General features: G+C 44.2%; 1 protein-coding gene across 5 annotated transcripts in view; it reads right to left on the bottom strand.

Moving 5' to 3' along the window:
* CD2AP (CD2 associated protein) overlaps nucleotides 1-15,228 on the bottom strand; it is a 141,818-nt gene extending 126,590 nt beyond the window's left edge. For 3 of the 5 annotated variants that reach the window (XM_075923389.2, XM_075923390.2, XM_075923391.2), the window contains exon 1: nucleotides 15,015-15,226. In XM_075923389.2, the coding sequence (XP_075779504.1) occupies nucleotides 15,015-15,018 (4 nt within the window). In that variant the 5' untranslated portion in view covers nucleotides 15,019-15,226. Of the gene's footprint in view, nucleotides 1-15,014 lie in introns of all 5 variants that reach the window. The other 2 variants (XM_075923393.2, XM_075923392.2) reach the window with 2 other exon arrangements.
* Between the last annotated feature and the right edge of the window lie 6,197 nt (nucleotides 15,229-21,425).

Raw genomic sequence — 21,425 nt, 5'->3', positions numbered from 1 at the left:
GGCTTTTCTCGCCCCGGAGCTCGCGGGCGGCAGGACCGCCCAGAGCGCAGCGGTCCCGCCACCGCATCCTCCAGGGCGAGAAAAGCTGCTCCGGGTCTCCCTGGTGTGCTGGGGGGGACTCCCCAGCACAGCAGGGAGACCCAAGCAAAGCTGCACAGGCGGCAGACCCCGCTGCTTGTGCGGCTTTGCTCCTTTGCCCCGGAGCAAAGCTGCACAGGCGGCAGGGTCCCCCGCCTCTGCGGCTTTGCTCCAGGGCAAAGGAGCAAAGCTGTAGAGGCGGTGGGACCTCTGCGCCTCCGCGGCTTTGCTCGCGTCTTCCTGGTCTGCTGGGGGGGCGGGGGGGCACAGCTAGTGCACCCCCCCCCCCCCCAGCAGACCAGGCTTTTGTTGTGGGACGCCTGGGGTAGAGCAGCTGGGGTGCTGCCGGGTTGGTCCTGCAGGGACCTATCCGGCAGTGCCCCAGCTGTTCTGTCCCAGGAGTCCAGATTCAGCCGCTGTTGAAACTGATCGGCAGCTGATTCCAGGAAGCCGGGGGCAGAGCAACTCTACCTAGGGCTTCCTGTAGTCAGCCGCTGATCAGTTTCAGCAGCGGCTGAATCTGGAGCCAGTTCCGACTTACATACAAATTCAACTTAAGAACAAACCTATAGTCCCTATCTTGTTCGTAACCCGGGGACTGCCTGTACATATAAAAAAATCAGAAGCGCGGCGGGGGGACCTAATGCAAGCCGGGACAGCTGATTCCCAGTATGCACTGGGTCCCCCTGCTGTGCTCCAGCCTTTTTACATTTGAGGTTGGTGTGCAACAGGGGGACCCGGCATGAGCTGGGCCGGCTTGCCACCAAGTATCCCCGCTGAGCTCCAGCCTTTTACATGTATTAAGAACATACCTCTGCTGCGGCTCCCCTGCTTATTGACTAATCACTGAAAAAACATGTCAATTAGTCGATTAATCTAAATTTAACATCCCCAGTCTGTTGTATCAAAAGCCGTTTTTTGCCTGTTGGTCTCTGGAAAACCCAGCTTGAACCAGTATACACAAGTTTTACCAGAGAGTGGTGCCTCTGGATACATTTACAATTTAAGTGACTCATTTCAATCATCCCCCACTGTTTTTTAATCCTATGGGACCCAGCCACCTCCCCCATTTCTTATATACAACCAAGCCACAGTGACACACAAACCTACTAAAATATTTACCCAAAGACAATGGGATTGCAATATTCGTCACACAAAACCATTAAGATCGAGACATAAAAGTCTATCCGTGTCAGTTGAAAAATTATTGTGAAGAAAGGGAGATGAGACTGTTTAGTGTTCCTTAAATACATCAAAAACATGTATTTATTTATTTACTTATTAATCACTTTCAACATACCTATGGAAAGAAAAGACAGCTTTATTTCTAGCAAGAAATGTGTCATGTTCACAATACTTTGTCACTGTTAAGAGAACATCGTCAAGTAAAAAAAATAGTTGTTTAAAAATAAATAATGCTTAGATGCTTTAAAATAAAAACCAAATAAAACAACTTAAGAAACAGAGTAGAAACTTATTTGCAAATGAAGTATAAATGTTAAGGTCAATATGGAAACCTGTTTTACAAATTATGGTCCCAATCCTGCAATTGAATCGATGTGATCAGTCCCCCATGTTTCTCTCTTGTGCTCAGTAGGGGAGATATGGTTTTAAGATCAGGGTTCAACCTCAACATCCAAGCTCCCCAGGTTACAAACACTATAGATATTTAAAATGTTCATTAATCATATAATCCATTTTTCATTAATTTATGCTGCTTACTTTATCTTTCAAGTAGCACACACAATGCCATTAAGTCAGTCAGTTTCACTCTCAGGTCACTTGCGCTTGAACCTAGGCTTCAGGAAAATTGATTGTTTTAAATTTTAGACACTTCTTTTACCTTCAATTCCAGCAGAAAATCTCACACATCTACTCATTTTATGGCTTTGTAAAACCTCATTCCTTCAAACTCTGAAGTTTGGTCAAAATTTCAAATGAATGTTCATTAAAGTCACTAGTTCATTACTTGAACCACAAAAACAATGGAGAGTCCTGTGACACCCTAATAGATTTATTAGGGTATAAGCATCCCTACTAAATTTGTATCAAATACATTATGTGTCAATAAGGGACCACTGCAGCTTTGCAGTTTAAATGTAGTAGAAACTGGGCGTGTAGGCAGGTTCGGACTGCTGCAGCTCTGCCTTTTAAATGCTGTAAGAGCCAAGCAGCTCTTACTATATTCAAAAGGGAGAGCCACAGCGTCGCTGCCACCCCAGTCCTCCCCTTCCCCCCCCCCCCAGAAACAGCACTGGGTGGGGGGGGGGGGAAACCAGCTTTTAAGCCAGCACTTCCCAGCACTGGCTCCAGCTCTCCCACTTGGTGCCTCTGATATAGAGGCAGTGGGGGCTAGGGAATGCGAGTAGTCGACTTGATTACCCGATAAGCCTAGGCTTATCAGGCAGTCGACTCATCGACTACTCTTTTACATCCCTAGTTGGAGTTGAAGTGGCTCCTCCATTTTGTTGCGTGCGCGCACACACACACACCCACACACACAAAACTCCACCCCAATTCATCTGACGAAGTGGGTTTTACCCACCAAATCTTATGCCCTAATAATTCTGTTAGCGTCCAAGGTGCCACAGGACTCCACATTGTTTTTGTAGGTACAGAACAACACTGTTCTCCTGAACTATAAAGACTTCGTACCAGATCCCCTGTATGCTGCACAGCTGCCTACTTAACCCCCTGCAAGGTGCTCAAGACATCCACACAAGAGAGGAAGGCCACCCCACTAACAACCTAGTCTCCAGCCTGGGGCTAAGTGAAGAATGGCCTCAACCAGGTGCTTCTCCCCTGACCGGAATGCAACAGTGGCTTGGGTGACCTGGCCCTGGAGGAGAACCTCTGCTGCACCCTGAGTAGCCCGGATCTCTTCCCCACCCCTGTCATGGCCAGAATAATCCAGACCCAGAGCCCCCACGACGTGGCCTGGCCCAAAAGCTGCTCCTCACACTCCTCCACTTCAGTCCCCCCCCCACCCCCGAGCCCATATCCACAGAGCCCTTGCATCCCAAACTTCTCTCTCAACCCTTAGTCCCTCATGCCCAGCGCCACACCAGAGTCTGAACTCTAAGCCAGAGCCCTTGCATCCCAACCCTGTTCCATCCCCTAATCCCTCAACCTCAGGCCCACCACGGAGCCTACACTCCGAGCCAGAGGCCTCACATTCCTGCAGCCCAATCCTCTGCCCCAGGCCTGAGTCCCCTCCCAGTATCAGAACCTGTTGGTCCTATCCTGCCACATGAATTTTGGTGTCCCCCCCCCCAATAGGAAGGTGATGTGTCATACATCATCTCCATAATGGTGCACATAACAAAATTCATTCCACTTAGGGGGGTGGGAAAAATTAGAGGAAACAGTGGCAATGAATCATTTTATTCAATAAATGTTTAAACCTCTGCATGACCCCACATATATTGAAGTGCTTTATCTCTAGTATATTTCAGTTAACCACAAAAGGAAGTCTTTTGGTCTCTTCTAAACAAATCTGGAAGTATTTTGAGCTTCTCTTTGTCCCAACACGAACAAAGCTCAGACTCAAAGTATTGGAAAGTGAAGCAATTCAAACAATTCAAAAACTATACGTACCAAAAAGCTTCAAAATCATTTTTGCTATCTTTGATGTCAATTTTTCTGCCTTCAAACTTAGCACTTCCTTTAGAGGAAATCAATTCTATGCAGCTAGACTGACATATGCAACCTAAACCAAAATATTTTTTGATTCTGAGGTAGGGGAAATAGAAATTTAGCTATATAAGAACTATGATGAAAGGATAATTAAATTCAATGTCAAAACTTATTTAACAAAAGCAAAGGATAATTTTCCATAAAACAGAAGGGTATGGAAGGACATTTAAATTATAGCATAAAAACAATTATATATCAAACATCCTACAAATAGGTTTGTGTTTTGGTGTTATAAGTGGGGAAGGATGGCGTACAAGGAAAAGCACAGGTTTAGGTTTCATTTTCAGAAGGAAAAAAGTACATATTTACCACTGGTTAGCTAGCACGTTTTAACACATGGCAAAATGTTAGAGTGGTTAAGGCAATTTGTTAATATTTACCTCCACCTGCTAACACACATGAAAACACTACAAGCACCTAGTGTGGGCACCCCCAGAACAATCAACTTCTCACCAAAACATCTTCTCAATTTCATCTGACAGAATATCTACATGAGTAACCTTTCTATTCTGGTACTAATAACTCATGAGAAGCCATTTTAATTCTTTGTAAATAATACTTTAGAAATATTCAATATTGACATAAAACAAGCTTTAAATAGCATTTCCAGAATTTGATTTAGAAAAATCTCTTAAGTATTTAAGGGTTTGCCAGTTTCCCTGGTCATGTTTAGAAGTAGGGCGGGTCAAAATTTTCATTCAAAGCTTTTGACAAAAAAAAGCCTTTTCTCAAAACCAAATTTTTGGATGGGAAGGACGGAAGGAGGGATGGAAGGAAGGAAGGGAAACACCACATTTGTTTTCACTCTCTCAAAAAGTCAAACTATTTTTAAAAGAAAAACAATGCAGTTCCCATTTAACAAACAGCTCTGTTTAAAAGAGAAACTTATTATACACAAAACACTATCAAATTCACAGACAAAATAATTGAGATAAATAATCTTAAGTGTTACTTGTATCTACAGTAGTGACAAATAACATAGCTGAAGTCAATATACCTTAAGCCACGTTTGGTGCCATCTTCACAGTGGTAGACTGTCAGGAGCAAACACTCCTGTCAGCTTCCCTTCCTCTTCAGTGAGGAGTATTGGCACAGACTGGAGACACCCTCAGCATTTGATTTAGAGAGTCTTTACTAGACCCACTAAATTGAATGTCAGAAGATGTGGCCTCAGCAGAGTTCTTTGTGGAAGTGTTTCTCTAACTATTCATTCCTGGCATTATTTCAACTGCTACTACCATAACAGGTTTCAATTTGTTAGGTAGTGCTTTCACATTGAACTATACTATGCTACCAAATAAGTGAAGCGGGGATAACTGCTTCAGATTTGCCTTTTTGTGGTTCTATGTAAGGTATGAGATTACATAAGTGCTTACACATGTCTCAATGTCTCTTGTTCCATTAGAGCAGCATTAAGCATTACTTAGGCATGCAAAATCTCTGACAGGTATGTCCCATCAAACACTTCCTTCATATTCTAGGTACACAGTCCTATGCACCTCTTCTATTCCATTGTTCTGCTCTCTGCAGGACAAGCTGACAAGAGCACTAAACAGGGCCTTATGGTTGAGGATGATTAAAAAAATAGAATAAAAAGCACAAATGAGGAAAGTATCGCCACTCCTTCTTCTTAGCTTTATAGCTTCACTTTCTCCATCTCACAGCACTGCCAAGTTAGAGTCCCAAACACATTCCAGAAATGTATGTCTTCTAAATAAGTCCATCTGCCCTCCTTCACCATAGGCCCAAACCCAAAAGATGTTTCATCCCTACTTCCCTCCCAATAACTTACCTCTCCAATAATAGATTAGAGTCTCCATTATTGAGGTTTTGTCCCCTCTATACTGGGGATCGATGTTGCAGTGACTGATCCACTGGCCATCGATTTATCGTATCTGAGCCCTCTCCCATCAACTCTGGTATTCCACCAGGAACAAACAAGTCGCCAGCAATGATGGAAGAGCAGCTCCCACTGACTTTACTGCATGCAAGATACTGCACTAAGGACATCAACTTCAGTTACACTATTTGCATAGCTAAAGTGACAAAGATTAGGTCGACAGTGGGGTCAGTATAGACTAGGCTTGAGATTTGACTCCCCATATCCCATTTTCCAATAAACTCTTTTCAATATACCTATTCATTCTAGAGTCTTCTCTATAATGGAAATGGCGAGCAACATTTTTCTAACATAGATTCAGTAAAAACTACTTTAGTGACCATCTCTGAAAAGATACACCTATCATGAGCAACTACTTGCAAAGGCCACAGTACATTTTCCCCTTATAGTTAAACTGTGAAAGAAATTGTGGTGAGTGACAGCCTGTCATTCAACACCAGTGATCACATTATTTTACACCCACCAATAAAAACAAGCCTGTAGGAGAAAGATCTTCCTTACTTCTGCACTGCTGCTGCTGACAGTGCTACCTTCAGAGATAAGTGCCCATCCAGAAGCTGCAATGCTCTGCCTCCCAAAATGGGCATCTGGAAAGTAGTGGCTGCTGGCAGGCCTCCCAGAATTGAAGGCAGCAAACCTTCGAAGAAAGACCACCTGCCACAAGTGAGCACTTTTGCTAACTCCTATATGTGGTCTCTCCGCACATTTTACTAAACAGCACTCCAATATTTGTATAAATTGGGAGACAGAATTGATGAGTGACTGCTTCATTTGTTCTGGGGATTTATTGATAAGTAAACAAACTAAACACTGAGCAAAAAAAAACCACGTCAGTAAAAAACTATTCCTCAAAGAACCTGGCTGCATTCAGTTCAATAACAGATATGCAGGAAGTAAAAACTTTGCAGTAAAACTTTGATTGAAGTCTCACTAATAATTTTAGAAAAATCCAATTAAGTAAACTGATTGCAATTAAAGTCAAATTATCTTTACTTGGTCCCTTTCACAGAGAATATTTGATAAAGTTTTACTCAAAATCTGATGTTCAAAACTTAACCTTTAAAAAAAAATTGCTAGTACAGGTTGCACCTACCTTCCTACACCGGAACCCTGTGGTCCAGCAACATCCATGGTCCATCAGGACCACGGATGTTCCTGGATCACAGAGTCCAGGCATAGGGAGGTCTGGCGACAGGGCAGGAGTGCAGTGGGGAGGCCAGTGACTTAGCTGAGAGTTCTGTGTAAGGGTGGGGAGGGCAATGCATTGAGGAGTTCCAGCTCCAGTGGCGATGGCAAAGCTCCAGCCCCGGCAGCAGTGGAGCAGGCAGCAGCCAGGGAGTTCTGGCCCAGGGAGCCCCGCTCAGGAAGGTAGCAGGGGGGCTGGGAATGGAATGAAGCAGCAGCAGGGCCAGACTGGAGCCTTAGCATGGGGGCAGCAGGGACCATGAGAGCATGGATATCCCCTACTACAGCACATACTCTCATTTGGGACCAATCAGGTCCTGAGGGTGGTGGACCAGGGAGGTCCAACCTGTAACAAAATTTTAAAATCCTTATAAATCAACAGCCTACTATTTGTGTCTGCTATAAAAGTGACAAAGGCCAAGGACAGGATCTTTAAATATTTATGGTTGTTTGAACCTGTAAACCAACACACCAAATACATCTGTAATAAATAATTCTTAATTGCCAGTAAGTATAGAAAAATGCCCTTTTTTCAAGCTGAAGTATAACAATACCAAAATAGTAAGTTTACAAGCACCGTCCAAGGTCACAGAAAAACAACTATAGTACCACTAATGCGTTATTGTTAAAATACAGTGCTTCAGCGTAACAATCAGTATTGTTTCAAACAAAAGCATTAAAAAGTTTTCAAAATAAAGAACTGATGTTCTAAAGAAATATTACAAAAATTAGGATGCACTAAGTCTTCTGAACTGTATAAACAAATCCCCAATTTAAATAAAAATCGAAGAAGCAAGGAGTATAGAACAAGGGAGGAAAGTACCAAGAAAACACTGCTCATCAGGAATTCTTACACTTGCACAGTATATTATCTTTCAACCTCAGTGCTTTATTGGGGGGAGAGGGTGTCAAACTTTACATACCTGTTACATCAACAGTTCTCAGTCTGTGGGTTGGGACTAAGAATGTGACTGGTGTACCGATTCCGGTTAACTGATGAGGGCTGGAACAGCTCTCCACCTGCACACCACAGGCAGAGGTGCTCCAGCCAGCCAGAGCAGTCCCTGTCAACAGAGGGGTGGGGAACAGTCAAGCCTGCCCATTCCCCTTTAATAGGTTAAACAATTAAACAGGATTTTACATCCCTCGGGACCCCAAAGTTGCAATCCTGTTTTAATGGGCTAGGGTTTAATGCAAGTAGGGATATAAAATCCCTTTTAGTATGTTCACCAGTTAAACTACACATTTGACAATTAACTGGTGTGAGGAGCCAGTGCAGCCAGGCTGCAGCAACCTCCTGCCCACAGCAGGGCACAGGCAGGGGGCTGCTCTGGCCACCTTAGGAGTTGGTTAATCAGTTACCTTATTGCCTTATCAGCATGCTTACCAAGGTAACTGGTTATCCCTTTACATCACTAGTAGCCAGGCTTACCATTACAGTTGCTAGGGTCCAGGGCCAAAGCCAAAGCCTGAGCCCCTCTACTTGTGGCCGAAGATGAAGCCCAAGAACTTCAGCCCTGGTTAATAGGGTTCGGGTTACAAGCCCTGTTCCTGTCCCACAATCCCCAGCACGGGGGCAGGGGCCACGCTTTGGCCATCCTGGGCAGGCTGAGGCTTAAACATCAGTCCCCAGCCCTGGAGTCATGTAATAATTTTGTTATTGTAATAATCTGGTTAGAGAGAGTAATCATGCAATAATCTTGTTATAGAGGGAGTGTGTCAAGGTGCAATGACGTTTGAGAACCCCTATGCTATATGAAAATACTTAAGGGGAAATTTTCAGAAGCTCTCAATGGTGTCCTAACTGTGCTCTCATTGAAGTCAATAGTAAAATTCTGACTTCAATGGTGGACAGTTAAGCCAACATGTCAAGTACACTTGAACCTCTTTTAATCCAGCAACCTTGGGAAACAGGCTACACCAGATTATGGAATTTTCTAGACCAGGGGTGTTCAACATAATGAAGGCAAAACAAAGTCTATTACTAAAGCTTTGTACGTACAAACCATTAGAGAGTACCGCACGTGAATAACATGTTATAAGATAATTTCTTAATGAACTGTACTTGAACTTTTATTGATGGTGAGGGGTCAGGGAGGGAGGATACAGGAGCAAACTGAGAGTGATAGGGTAGGGTCTGGAGGAAAGGGAGTGAGAGAGGGTGTGTGCATGAGTTGCTTATATGGCACCCTCTCCCAGGTGCACACATGGCTCTGCACCCCCCACCACTCCCACTGGCAGCAATCTGTGGCCAATGGGAGTGGGGGGGGGCCTCCAGACATGTGCTTTGCTACACTACTATTCTCCCACTGAGGAAAAAGGGGGAGCAGCAAAGTGCAGAGCTGTTTCCTCCTCCACATGCAAGGTAAAGTCCACGGTGTGAATCCAGTCTGTGGATTGCCTGGATTCAGCCCGCAAGGCTCAGTGCTCATCCCTAAAGCAGGGAGCCGGAGCTGTTCTGCAGACGTGGAGAGGGAAGGGTGCTAACCATATTTGTTCCCAGGTCACAAACATGCAGATTAGGAGGTTCAAGTGTATTTTGAAAATCTTTGTTGTGTGTACACACATATATAAAATCTACCTCACACACACACACACACACACACACAGACACTTATCTTCTTCCTCACCCTTTGTGTCACTTGTGTTCTTTGGCTGCAAGTTATTTAGAGAAAAACCATGTCTGCACACACTCTTATAAAGCCTTTTGCACGGTTGAGCTTCAATCCTGACTACTACCACAACACAACCATTTATTTATATAACTGTTGCTAGCAATCCAACTATATTTATATATAAATACATGCATCCAAAATATTGTTGTGCTCTAACAGCTGCTGTGTTCCACCTCTAAAATGCAAGCCACTTCTGGGGTAAAATACAACAGTTGTTGACTGCAGTGATTCAGAACAAGAAAACTGTACCAAAATACTTTTTTTTTTTTTTTGCATGTAAATTGATACAGCTATAAAACCATCAGTGAATTCAGCCAGAAAGCCAGGACTGAAACTTCCTCTCAAAGTCATATGTTGTTTTTCCTAACTAGTACTGATGTTTCTAGCATTTACACTTACCGTATATAAATGGTCATAGGAAAATTTATAAATTCTGAAAATTTTATTAGCCTTTTAAAACAAACTACAGGCAGTCCCCGGGTTACGTACAAGATAGGGACTATAGGTTTGTTCTTAAGTTGAATTTGTATGTAAGTCGGAACTGGCTCCAGATTCAGCCGCTGCTGAAACTGATCAGCGGCTGACTACAGGAAGCCCTAGGCAGAGTTGCTCTGCCCCCGGCTTCCTGGAATCAGCCGCTGATCAGTTTCAACAGCGGCTGAATCTGGACTCCTGGGACAGAACAGCTGGGGCACTGCCGGGTAGGTCCCCGCAGGACCAACCCGGCAGCACCCCAGCTGCTCTACCCCAGGCGTCCCGCAACAAAAGCCTGGTCTGCTGGGGGAGAGGCGCGCACTAGCTGCGCCACCTCTCTCCCCAGCAGACCAGGAAGACCCGAACAAAGCCGCAGAGGCGCAGAGGTCCCGCCGCCTCTGCGGCTTTGCTCCTGTCTCCCTGCTGTGCTGGGGGAGTCCCCCCCAGCACAGCAGGGAGACCCGAGCAAAGCCGCACAGGCGGCGGGACCCCGCTGCCCGTGTGGCTTTGCTCCTTTGCCCCGGCAGGGAGACAGAAGCAAAGCCGCAGAGGCGGGGGACCCCACCACCTGTGCGGCTTTGCTCCGGGGCAAAGGAGCAAAGCCGCACGGGCAGCGGGGTCCGCCGCCTCTGCGGCTTTGCTCGGGTCTCCCTGCTGTGCTGGGGAGTCCCCCCCAGCACAACAGGGAGACCAGGAGCAGCTTTTCTCGCCCCGGAGGACGCGGTGGCGGGAACGTTGCGCTCTGGGCGGTCCTGCCGCCCGCAAGCTCCGGGGCGAGAAAAGCCCCGTTCGTAAGTGCGGATCCAACATAAGTCGGTTCCGCATAAGTCGGGGACTGCCTGTACTTACATAATAAATCATAGCAATGGCCCCTGACTCAGCCTCAAACAATGCTCATGAGTTCAGCATTACCTGAGAAGCAGGTAAGAATTAGTAATAAGTATTACAAATGATGAAGCAGAGCATTATGCACAAGAGTGAATACACCAGTCTTGAAACTAGAAAAACAGGACTTAATTTAGAAAGCAGTTCTAAAAACATGCTGAATAGTGAATAGCTTTAGATATTAAAAACAGTTGCAATCTGAAGTTACAAAATAAATTAGTTAAATACAATTTGTTTACACTCAAATTCGTTTTATGTAAACATATCAAAACTGAATTTCAGTGAAAAACATGTAGCTTATATGGTTGGGTGTTTCTTTTGAGGCTCACTGTCTTTTGTGAACAAAAATCTGCCCAAATTTCAGTGTATATTTCCACTTAAGAGTAAGAACACTTCTGATCAAATATTAAGCATTTACACATGGAACCATACATGTAGAAAATGCTTTATAGAACACAAAGCAAGAGTCTCTTCCCCAAAGGATACACTTGAACAATTTAAAGAAAACAAAGGAGATAATGGAACATGCAGAAAAATTGTTAATTGATGAGCAGAAAGACTTGATATATGCCATCAAGTGCCAGAAATGCCCCTCTGTCATGCCAAACTGGATAGTCTCTCTGCCAAAGGATAAATGGACACAAATCAGACATCAGGAATGGTAACACAAACCTGTAGGGCAGTGATTCCCAAACTTTTTTGCATCATGCCCCCCTTTTTGATTTTTGAAAAACCCTCACCCACCCACCCCCCAAACAGCAGCAAAACTTGAGCCAAAAATAAAAAAAAAAAAGTTAAAAAGGAACTGAACAGGTCAGCAAAACTTGATGGGGGGGGGAGGTGGTGGGAAGGCTGGGTCGCACAAGCTGCCCTCCCCCCCCAGGGGGCACGCTTCCCAGTTTGGGAACCCAGGCTGTAGGGGAACACTTTAACTTCCCTGGACAGTCTGTAATGGATTTGAAAGTAGCCATCCTTCTACAAATGGAGACAGATGAACTGGAATTCATTTGCAAATTCATTAGGACTGAGTAAGGATCTCAACTGATTAACTCGTTAGAAAAGCAATTTCTGCCTCTATAGATATTCACATGTCCACATCAACTGCTGTGAATGACTGACTCACTTCCACCCTGACTTAATTAGCTTCATTAACACAAGCAACTTCTTCCTTACATATACCCGATTCTGTAACTTACATGCCAATTTATCTGATTAAGTGGATTTTACCCTGAAAAACTTATGCCCTAATAAATCTGTTAGTCTCTAATGTGCCACAGGACTCCTCTTTGTTTCTGAAGAAAAGTTTAGCATAAGAGGGGTGTATTTTGCCTACAAAAAAGACTGTTCTAAGAGTATAGCCTAGCATTTGTCACCTTAGACAGAGTAAACATTTTTATAGTGTTCCCTTCACAGAGTTCTTATTTTTATCATTTCTCTACTGAAACCAAATACATGTTTCCTAATATGAATACTATCCGATTTAGAAAACTGACTACCACCCATTCTTTCAAATACAAATCTAAATGAAAATATTATGAAACACCCATATAAACACTTTCAGCTGTTCACATTTGCACAATAAGTTACCGTCACATAAGAAAAATAAGTGAACACAGGGTTAAAACTAAAATGGACAAATGATTCTGAAAATTTATCTGAACAGCATTTAGCCTTTACAAAGCTTAGCCTCCTTCTTCCAATTAATACTTTACTGCTACGTAACAAATATTGATAGATAAATCAACCATCTTTCTCTTTCAGGTGAAGGGCTACGTTCTTTTCCAAGTGCAGCCACCAACTTTGTCTTTCAAATAGCATCCTTCTCCATGAAAATGACACAGTCACAACTTCAGTTGTTCTCCCTGGTTATTACACCATTTAACCAGAAGTACAGGAACTCTAATATAGAATCCTTATCCTTTTTCATAGCACCAATCTGGAGCTATTCTTGCTTTGTTTTAACATTATTAGATTTTAGCTCTGAGAAAAATGAGATACATCCCTGGGCTCTAGAGAGAGTACAGAAATTAAGCAACTATCAGGTACTTGAATCACTACTGGACTAGTCACTTCTCCCTTTCCCCCTCCGCTGCCTCTATCAGATGCAGCAAGTGGCTCTTCCAGCACCCTCTCCATAGCAGGGCAGGGGAAGCAGAGGACCACACATGAGGCAGGACTCAGCTGTCCCAGCTCCTGCCTGGTCCCAGACACTGCACCTCTGCCTCTTAAATGTAGTAAGAGCCAGGCGATTCTTACTACATTTAAAAGGCAGAGACACAGCAGGGTTAGCTCCCAGGGCCAGGAGATAACTGCACTGCAGCTTCCCCCCTTATAAATTAATTGAGTAAAAAAAATTTTACAAAAATAAAAATTAATGGAGATTGCCCATCTCCTAGAACTGGAAGGGACCTTGCAAGGTCATTGAGTCCAGTTGCCTGCCTTCACAGCAGGATCAAGTACCATACTCCCTCTCAAATTTTTGCCCCAAATCCCTAAATGGCCTCTACAAGGATTGAACTCACAACCCTGGGCTTAGTAGGCCACTGCTCAAACCACTGAGCTATCTCTCCCCCCACTGACCACTCAATTAGGATGTTAAATTGTGTTTAATCAGCTTATTAGAAGCAGCAAAATTTATGTCTGCAAAGCAAATTTTCCCCTCAAGCTCTTTCACACAAAAAGGTATTTCTTTTTAGGGTACAATAGGCAAAAACGTGAGTGGGAGGAGGTTAAAAACAGTTATTGAATAGATCAAATGCAACTTTGAGCAAATTAAAAGCTATGAATGAAGCATACTAAAGCCCAATTAGTATTTAAGCTTAATATGTCAAATCCAAACAGACTGCAGAAGCAGTAAAATGAACATCATCCCCAGCATGTTCCCCAACACAGCAATCCAGCAGTAAAGTACAACTGCAGAACTACAGATCTAATCATCCGTCAGATGCAGTTTTCTGAAGGCTATCTACATGATAGCAAAGTAATCATCAGTGGGAAAAGATCTCATAAGCACCAAAACATTTGGTGTGTTACCATCTCTCAAATATTTACCCTGTCTTCCTATTACCAAGCTTCAAACTTTAACATAAGACAAAAAAAAAACAATACAAATCTTCAGAGTCTTCCCAATGGGAAAGATTTAATTTTTTACTATACACTAACATTCTACCCCTATTGCCAACACATTTAGTAACATGTAATTTAATTACACCAATTCCATTCCTTATAGTTCCCCCTCATCATAAATATCTGGTCACTTGTCCCACTGCCTTATGGTGTTTCATAGACAGATATAGCAGTCTCTGCCCAGAAGAGCTTACAACGCATATATGAACTTTGCATCAGCAACGCTACAAGAGGTGAAAAACCCAGGAACCCACCCACATTGCTGTGTGCATTAATAAGAGAGGAGAAGTACAATCTCTTCTCTCCAATACAGGGTGCTACCTGGACTTTTCAGAGGTAAACAATTTTGTGTCAAGTTTAAAATGTCTTGGTCAAGTATAATCAGGGTCCAAAGAGTCCAGATAAAATAATACATACATAAAAATCATAGTCTATTCAAAAGCACTTGGTGGTCTAGATTTGACACACAGCCCCCCCCCCACTGACTACACCTGGCTTAGAGTGCCTTTATTAATGTTGCTGAGGCAACATTTTAAGAGCAGATCTGCCATAAACCCACTTCTCTATAGCAGCTGCTGGAAGGAGAAAGGGAACAAATGCCCAGTCCCAGCTAAGTGTAACCAGGAATAGGGGGAGAGGGACTGGTCTTAGACCAGGAAAGAGAGTGGAGAAAGGGGATAGTTCCCCAGCCCCGCAGGGGTTGGGGGCTGGGATGCAGGCGCAGGCAGGCAGCACCCCCCACGCATACCTGGGGCAATGATGGGAATGGAGACGAGGGGCACAGCCCGGGAGACAGGGCAGCCCGGGGGAGGAGCAGAGGGTCGGGCTGAGGCAGAAGGGGCCACCTGGGGCAGAGGAGGGGAGGGAGACGCTGTCCGGCCCCCCGCCTGGGGGGTGGCAAGGCCGCCCCGGGAGGATGAGGTGGGGGCCCCCGGGGCTGGCCCGCCCCCAACGGATCTTCCCAGCGAAAGCGCGCGCCGGGCGGCGCCCCTTACCCATGCTGGACGCGCCCGCCCGGGCCGCAGCACCGCGCCGTGTCCTGCCGCCAGCCGCTGCCGCGCTCAGGCCGGGCACGGCGGCTCCATCCGGCCGGCCGCGGGGCAGGAGCAGCTGCTACACGGCGGGGCCCTGGGCTAGCCCCGCTCTGGCACCGGCAGCTCCCGGCTGAGGGGGAGGCGGCACATCCCGCGAGAGCTCCGCGCGGCGTTCTGCCCTCTGTTGCCAGGGGCCGTGACGTGCGTCCCGCACCGGTCCGGCCCGAGAGCGGCGGGGGGAGCCGCCTGGCCCCTCCCCGCCCATGGCACTGCCCCCCCCCCCCCCGTGCCATCTTGAGCCCCACACGTCGGCCCCCACACGGGGAAAGCGCCACGTGCTGGAGAATCCCTACCCCCCAGACAGAGCCATACGCACACGGGGAAATCCCTGCTTTTACACACACACACAAATATTCTCCTCCCCCCATAAAATCACACACACACAAATATTCTCCTCCCCCCATAAAATCACACACACACACACACACAAATATTCTCCTCCCCCCATAAAATCACACACACACACACACACACAAATATTCTCCTCCCCCCATAAAATCACACACACACACACACACACACACACACACACACACAAATATTCTCCTCCCCCCATAAAATCACACACACACACACACAAATATTCTCCTCCCCCCATAAAATCACACACACACACACACACACACACAAATATTCTCCTCCCCCCATAAAATCACACACACACACACAAATATTCTCCTCCCCCCATAAAATCACACACACACAGTGTTCCACATTCATAAGGAGAAATTCTCCCCTCCCCTCAGCCAGCACACACACATACGTATCCGCATGGGAGATACACACCCACAAAAACAGGGAGATGTTCTCCATATATACCCATGTTCAGAGAGAGAGCCACAGACACACCAAATACCCCCCTTGAATCCACATTCAGGGGACACACATACACACACTATACATTCTCCTCCTCCCATCCACACACATCCCCTTCTGCCCCCGAGACATTCTCCCCACATACACACTCTCCCACCCCCACCAAAAAAATCCCTGCACACTGGAGATCTCCCACATATGCAAACATGGGAGAGCTACACACAGAGGTTCTTTTCAAACCCTCTCCCCTATATGACAGTGAGAAGGGAGTAGCTTACTACTAGATAGTTGCCACTTCAACCACATGATATTTCTTTGAAAAAAAATATATCCCTTTCATAGATTTTTAAAGCCAGAATTTTCTGATCATTGCATCTGCCCTCCTGCGTAACAGCCCACATACAATTTTGCCAAGCAATTCCAGCATCTAGCCCAATTATTCTGAGGTAAAGTGGTCTGCATCTAAAAACTTGATTAAAGGAGGACCCATCTGAAAAGTCCAGATGTAAACAGTGCAGTGTCTATACTGACACTGGGTTGTCCTAACTGCTACATCCACCTAAGTGAGTTATGATGTTGGTGTAATGGGCAAGTTAGATCAGTGAGAACTACATTTTAGTGTAGAAGTTTACAGAAATAGGTCCATGTCAACCTAATTCTGCAGTGTAGACTTGGTCCAAGAATCCCAAAGCAAAACAATAAAACAACCATAACCCTGTAAGTGCCAGTGGAAAAATACAATGTAGCACTAGCTCACCTCATGAAAAACAGTGGAGTAAATCAATAAAGTAAATTTTACAAGGAATTAATTTGGTTTATTTATTTAGGTTTACACAAAGGACAAGAGACATATATCTGAATGCTGTTTCAGAACTAAATAAACGAGGTCAGGAAGCACACAAAAATCATCAAATTTCCCAGTTCCTCTGTACATCTCCCCATAGATATTTGCTTCTTTGGCAGCAGTCCTGAAAAGATGTGCCTTACTGAAGTTTGAGCTACTTTGAACTAACTAAAGGGATATAGAGCCAGCCTAGCAAAGGATAGACCCTGTGATCATCCAGGATAGTAGGTTCTAGCCTGCTGTGGATAATTATCTCTTGTGTTGGGGATTTACCCTTGAAGATCTTAAACCAGGTCCCTGCTGAAGATGGCTGCTTAGAAATTCATGCCCTTTTAGGGAAAGAACTGGTGAATTATGATCTAATTTGCTTGAGGGTTGGGATCCATATCTGAACCGTTAAACCCGTTTCTAGAAAGAATAGTTTGCTGATATCAAAGGAGAATGCATTCAAATATCCCTCTATCAAACAGTGCAGTCTGCTAAAGACAGTCTGGCTCAGGCACCTCCACTAATCTCAGCTGCATCAAAGCGCCCCCCCCCCCCCTTTATAAGTTTATAGTTAATATTTTAAATAAGATGCATTTTGAAGTACATAAAAACAGGGTGGAGTTGTAAGTTTTTGTGGGAAATCAAAAGACAGTGAAAGAGTTTTCAGACTTCTTTTAATTTAAACAGATTTAAAGAAAGATAGTGATTTAGAGGCCAGGAGGATAAGTAAGTAAATCCAGTGTGGTTTTGATGAACTTTAGGAAATATGAGGCAGTAGGACCCTTTGAAATAAAAACAGCACACAGACTTTTCTGCTGCAGGCGTCCTTTCATGCATGATTCAAAATGAGCCATTTATGCCAGGCTCAGGACAAAATTAGCCTGATGAGAATGTCGACAGTTTCCAGAAGTCAGTTTTTCTGCTTGGGTTATAAACAAGATATTGATTCAAAAGCATAAAAGGTGAAGTTAGAAGTCTGGGTTAAGTAGACATCTGCCCTATCACATTTTTTTTTATCTCCTGGGACAATATTTGGGGGTAGATTTTGTCCCCTATATCTAGGTCACTATCAACTTCACAGCCATGAAAAATGTGTCACAGTCCGTGAAATCTGGTTTCTCACCATGAAATTTAGTTTTGTCTGCTTTTTTCTCTCTATATATATAAAAGTTTTTCCTGCTAGATGACAGAATGTTTCTGCTGGGCGACAGAATGATGTCATCACATCATCAGCATCAGGCTCTCTCAGCAAAGCAAAAGCGGCCAGAGAAAGGGGGGTAGGTGAGCATAGCAAGCAGAGGGCGCAGCCCCCTAGTATCCTATACAAATGTCACAGGGGAAGACCAGTGTTTCTCAAATTAGGAGAACTGCCCCAAAAAGGAGTTACAGAGGCGTCACAAGAATATTTGTGGGGGGCACCCTTTTGTCTTCACTGCCTTCAGAGGTGGATGCCCAGAAAGTGTTGGCTGCTGATCAAGGGTCCAGCTCTGAAGGCAGCAGAGCACAATACCATACCATACTCCCAGCCAGCAGCCACCTCCCTCTGGCTGCCCAGCTTTGAAGGCAGCACCACTGACAACAGCAGCACAGTACTGCAACTCCCCTCCCTACAATAACCTTGTGACTCTCCAACAACTCCTTTTGGGTCAGGTCTTCCAAAATTACAACACTGTGAAATTTCATATTTAAAAATAGCTGAAATCATGAAATATTACAATTTTTAAAATCTTATAATAAGTGGGATTCTGCAGGGGTCAGTTTTGGGACTGGTTCCATTCAATATCTTAATCAACAATTTAGATGATGGCATAGAGAGTATAATTATAAAGTTTGGTACCAAGCTGGGAGGGGTTGAAAGTGCTTTGGAGAATAAGGTCATGATTCAAAATGATCTAGACATACTAGAGAAATGGTCTGAGGTAAACAGGATGAAGCTCAGTAACGACAAAAGCAAAATCCTCCACTTCGGAAGGAACAATAAGTTTTGCACATAGAAAATGGGAAGTAACTCTCTAGGAAGGAGGACTGCAGAAAGAGATACAAGGGTCATAGTGAACCACAAGCTAAATGTGAGTCAACAGTGTGACACTGTTGCAAAAAGAGCAAACATGATTCTGGGATGCATTAACAGAAATGTTGTGAGCAAGACACTAGAAGTGATTCTTCTGCTCTACTCTGCACTGATTAGGCCTCAGTTGGACTACTGTGTCCAGCTCTGGGCACTACATTTCAAGAAAGTTGCGGAGAAACTGAAGAAGATCCAGAGAAGGGCAACATAAATGATTAAAGGTCTAGAAAACATGACCTATGAGGGAAGACTGAAAGAACTGGGTTTGTTTAATTTGGAAAAGAGAAGACTGAGAGAGGACATGATAGCAGTTTTCAAGTATCTAAAAGGGTGTTACAAGGAGAAGGGAGAAAATATGTTCTCTTGGCCTCTGATGATAGGTCAAGAAGCAATGGGTTTAAATTGCAGCAAGATTTAGGTTGGACATTAGGAAGAACTTCCTAACTGTCATGGTGATTAAGCATTGGAATAAATTGCCTAGGGAAGTTGTGCAATCTCCAACACTGGACATATTTAAGAGCAGGTTGAATAGACGTCTATCAGAGATGATCTAGATGTTGCTTGGTCCTGACGTGAGGGCAAGGGACTGGATTTGATGACCTTTCATGGTCCCTTCCAATTCTAGTACTCTATGATTCTGTGACCATGAAATTGGCCAAAATTCACCCGATGCAGCGGTACTGGAACTGTGCCACAAGAGACTGGAGGAGAGTTCCCATATTTTAAGTATAGCATATGCCATAATTGCCTTAGGTAGGCCCCCTCGCAAGCCAGCAAAAATTCAGAAAAGGAGTGGATGTTTATATGGATGACAAGAGTATCCAGTGTTATAATAGTTAATCATATGATGAGTTTTAGAAGGGATCTGAGGCAAACTCTGATTATTAGGGACTGGGACAAGACCTTTATGGAGACCAATTTGTCTGTGCATTGCTCAATGTGGGGTTTTGTACACCCTGCTCTGAAGTCTCTGGTATTGGCCACCATCAGAGACAAGACGCTGAAGTGGATGACATAGATGTTATGATCCCGTTCCAGTATGACAATTCAAATGTGCCGTAGCAAGTTAGCCCCAACAAAAGGGACAAGGATGAGGGTTGTGTCAAGGATGGGGAGTTGTGTCTCCATGACACTTGCTGTTATAGAGATTCTGAGCTGCTCTAGGCTGCATAGAAAACCCCAAACAGGCATTAGGAAGTTACTGTAAACTACGGATCCCCCTCGCTCTGCTCTAATTTATGAACCTTGAATATGTAGCGCTCCAAACTTCTTAAAATATACAGAAATATAAGAATTGAAGTTTTTCCAAATAAAACCATATCACAGGAATTAAAGCCATTGGCTACGTCTACACTGGCCCCTCTTCCGTAAGGGGCATGTAAATTTCAAGAGTCGTCGTAGGGAAATCCGCGGGGGATTTAAATATCCCCCGCGGCATTTAAATAAAAATGTCCGCCGCTTTTTTCCGGCTTTTAAAAAAGCCGGAAAAGAGCGTCTAGACTGGCCCCGATCCTCCGGAAAAAGCGCCCTTTTCCGGAGGGTCTTATTCTTACTTTGAAGTAAGAATAAGACCCTCCGGAAAAGGGCGCTTTTTCCGGAGGATCGGGGCCAGTCTAGACGCTCTTTTCCGGCTTTTTTAAAAGCCGGAAAAAAGCGGCGGCCATTTTTATTTAAATGCCGCGGGGGATATTTAAATCCCCCGCGGATTTCCCTACGACGACTCTTGAAATTTACATGCCCCTTACGGAAGAGGGGCCAGTGTAGACGTAGCCATTATGTTTTCAGGTACTATCAAGAATAATTCATAGACTGGAATCACTACATAGCTCGTTAACCAACTTGGTTGTACTAAGGGACACCAGCGCAGGTCATTCTTGTATTTTTTTAGCAAATAGAAAAAAGTGCTTCCACTTAATCTTTAATATATCCATTGCCAGAAACAGACTGTTCTCCAGCCCCTCCATCAAGGAGTTAAGTAGCCTTGACTGTAATGTTGACCTTTAATTTTCAGTTACAGTTTCTATTGCATTATTGAAGCAAAATGCAGGACAATGTAGCACTTTAAAGACTAACAAGATGGTTTATTAGATGATGAGCTTTCGTGGGCCAGACCCACTTCCTCAGATCAAATAGTGGAAGAAAATAGTCACAACCATATATACCAAAGGATACAATTAAAAAAAAGTGAACACATATGAAAAGGACAAATCACATTTCAGAACAGGAGGCGGATGTGGGGGGGGGGAGGAAGGAAGGTAAGTGTCTGTGAATTGATGATATTAGAGGTGGGGAGAGTGGGATGTTTGTGAGTTAATGGTATTAGAGGTGATAATTGGGGAAGCTATCTTGATAATGGGTAAGATAGTTCAAGTGTTTGTTCATTCCTTTTTGGAGAGTGTCGAATTTTAACATGAATGACAGTTCAGAGGATTCCCTTTCAAGTGCAGATGTAAAAGGTCTTTGTAGCAGAATGCAGGTGGTTAAGTCATTAAGAGAGTGTCCTTTCTGGTTAAAATGGCAAGAAACTGTTTTTTCTTTGTGATCTTGTCTGATATCTGTTTTGTGGGCATTAATCCTTTGGCGAAGTGTTATTGTC

This window comes from Pelodiscus sinensis, chromosome 3 (genome assembly GCF_052426305.1).
Source record: "Pelodiscus sinensis isolate ZL-2025 chromosome 3, ASM5242630v1, whole genome shotgun sequence".
NCBI lineage: Eukaryota > Metazoa > Chordata > Testudines > Trionychidae > Pelodiscus > Pelodiscus sinensis.
This window is presented reverse-complemented; position numbering and strand designations above follow the sequence as displayed.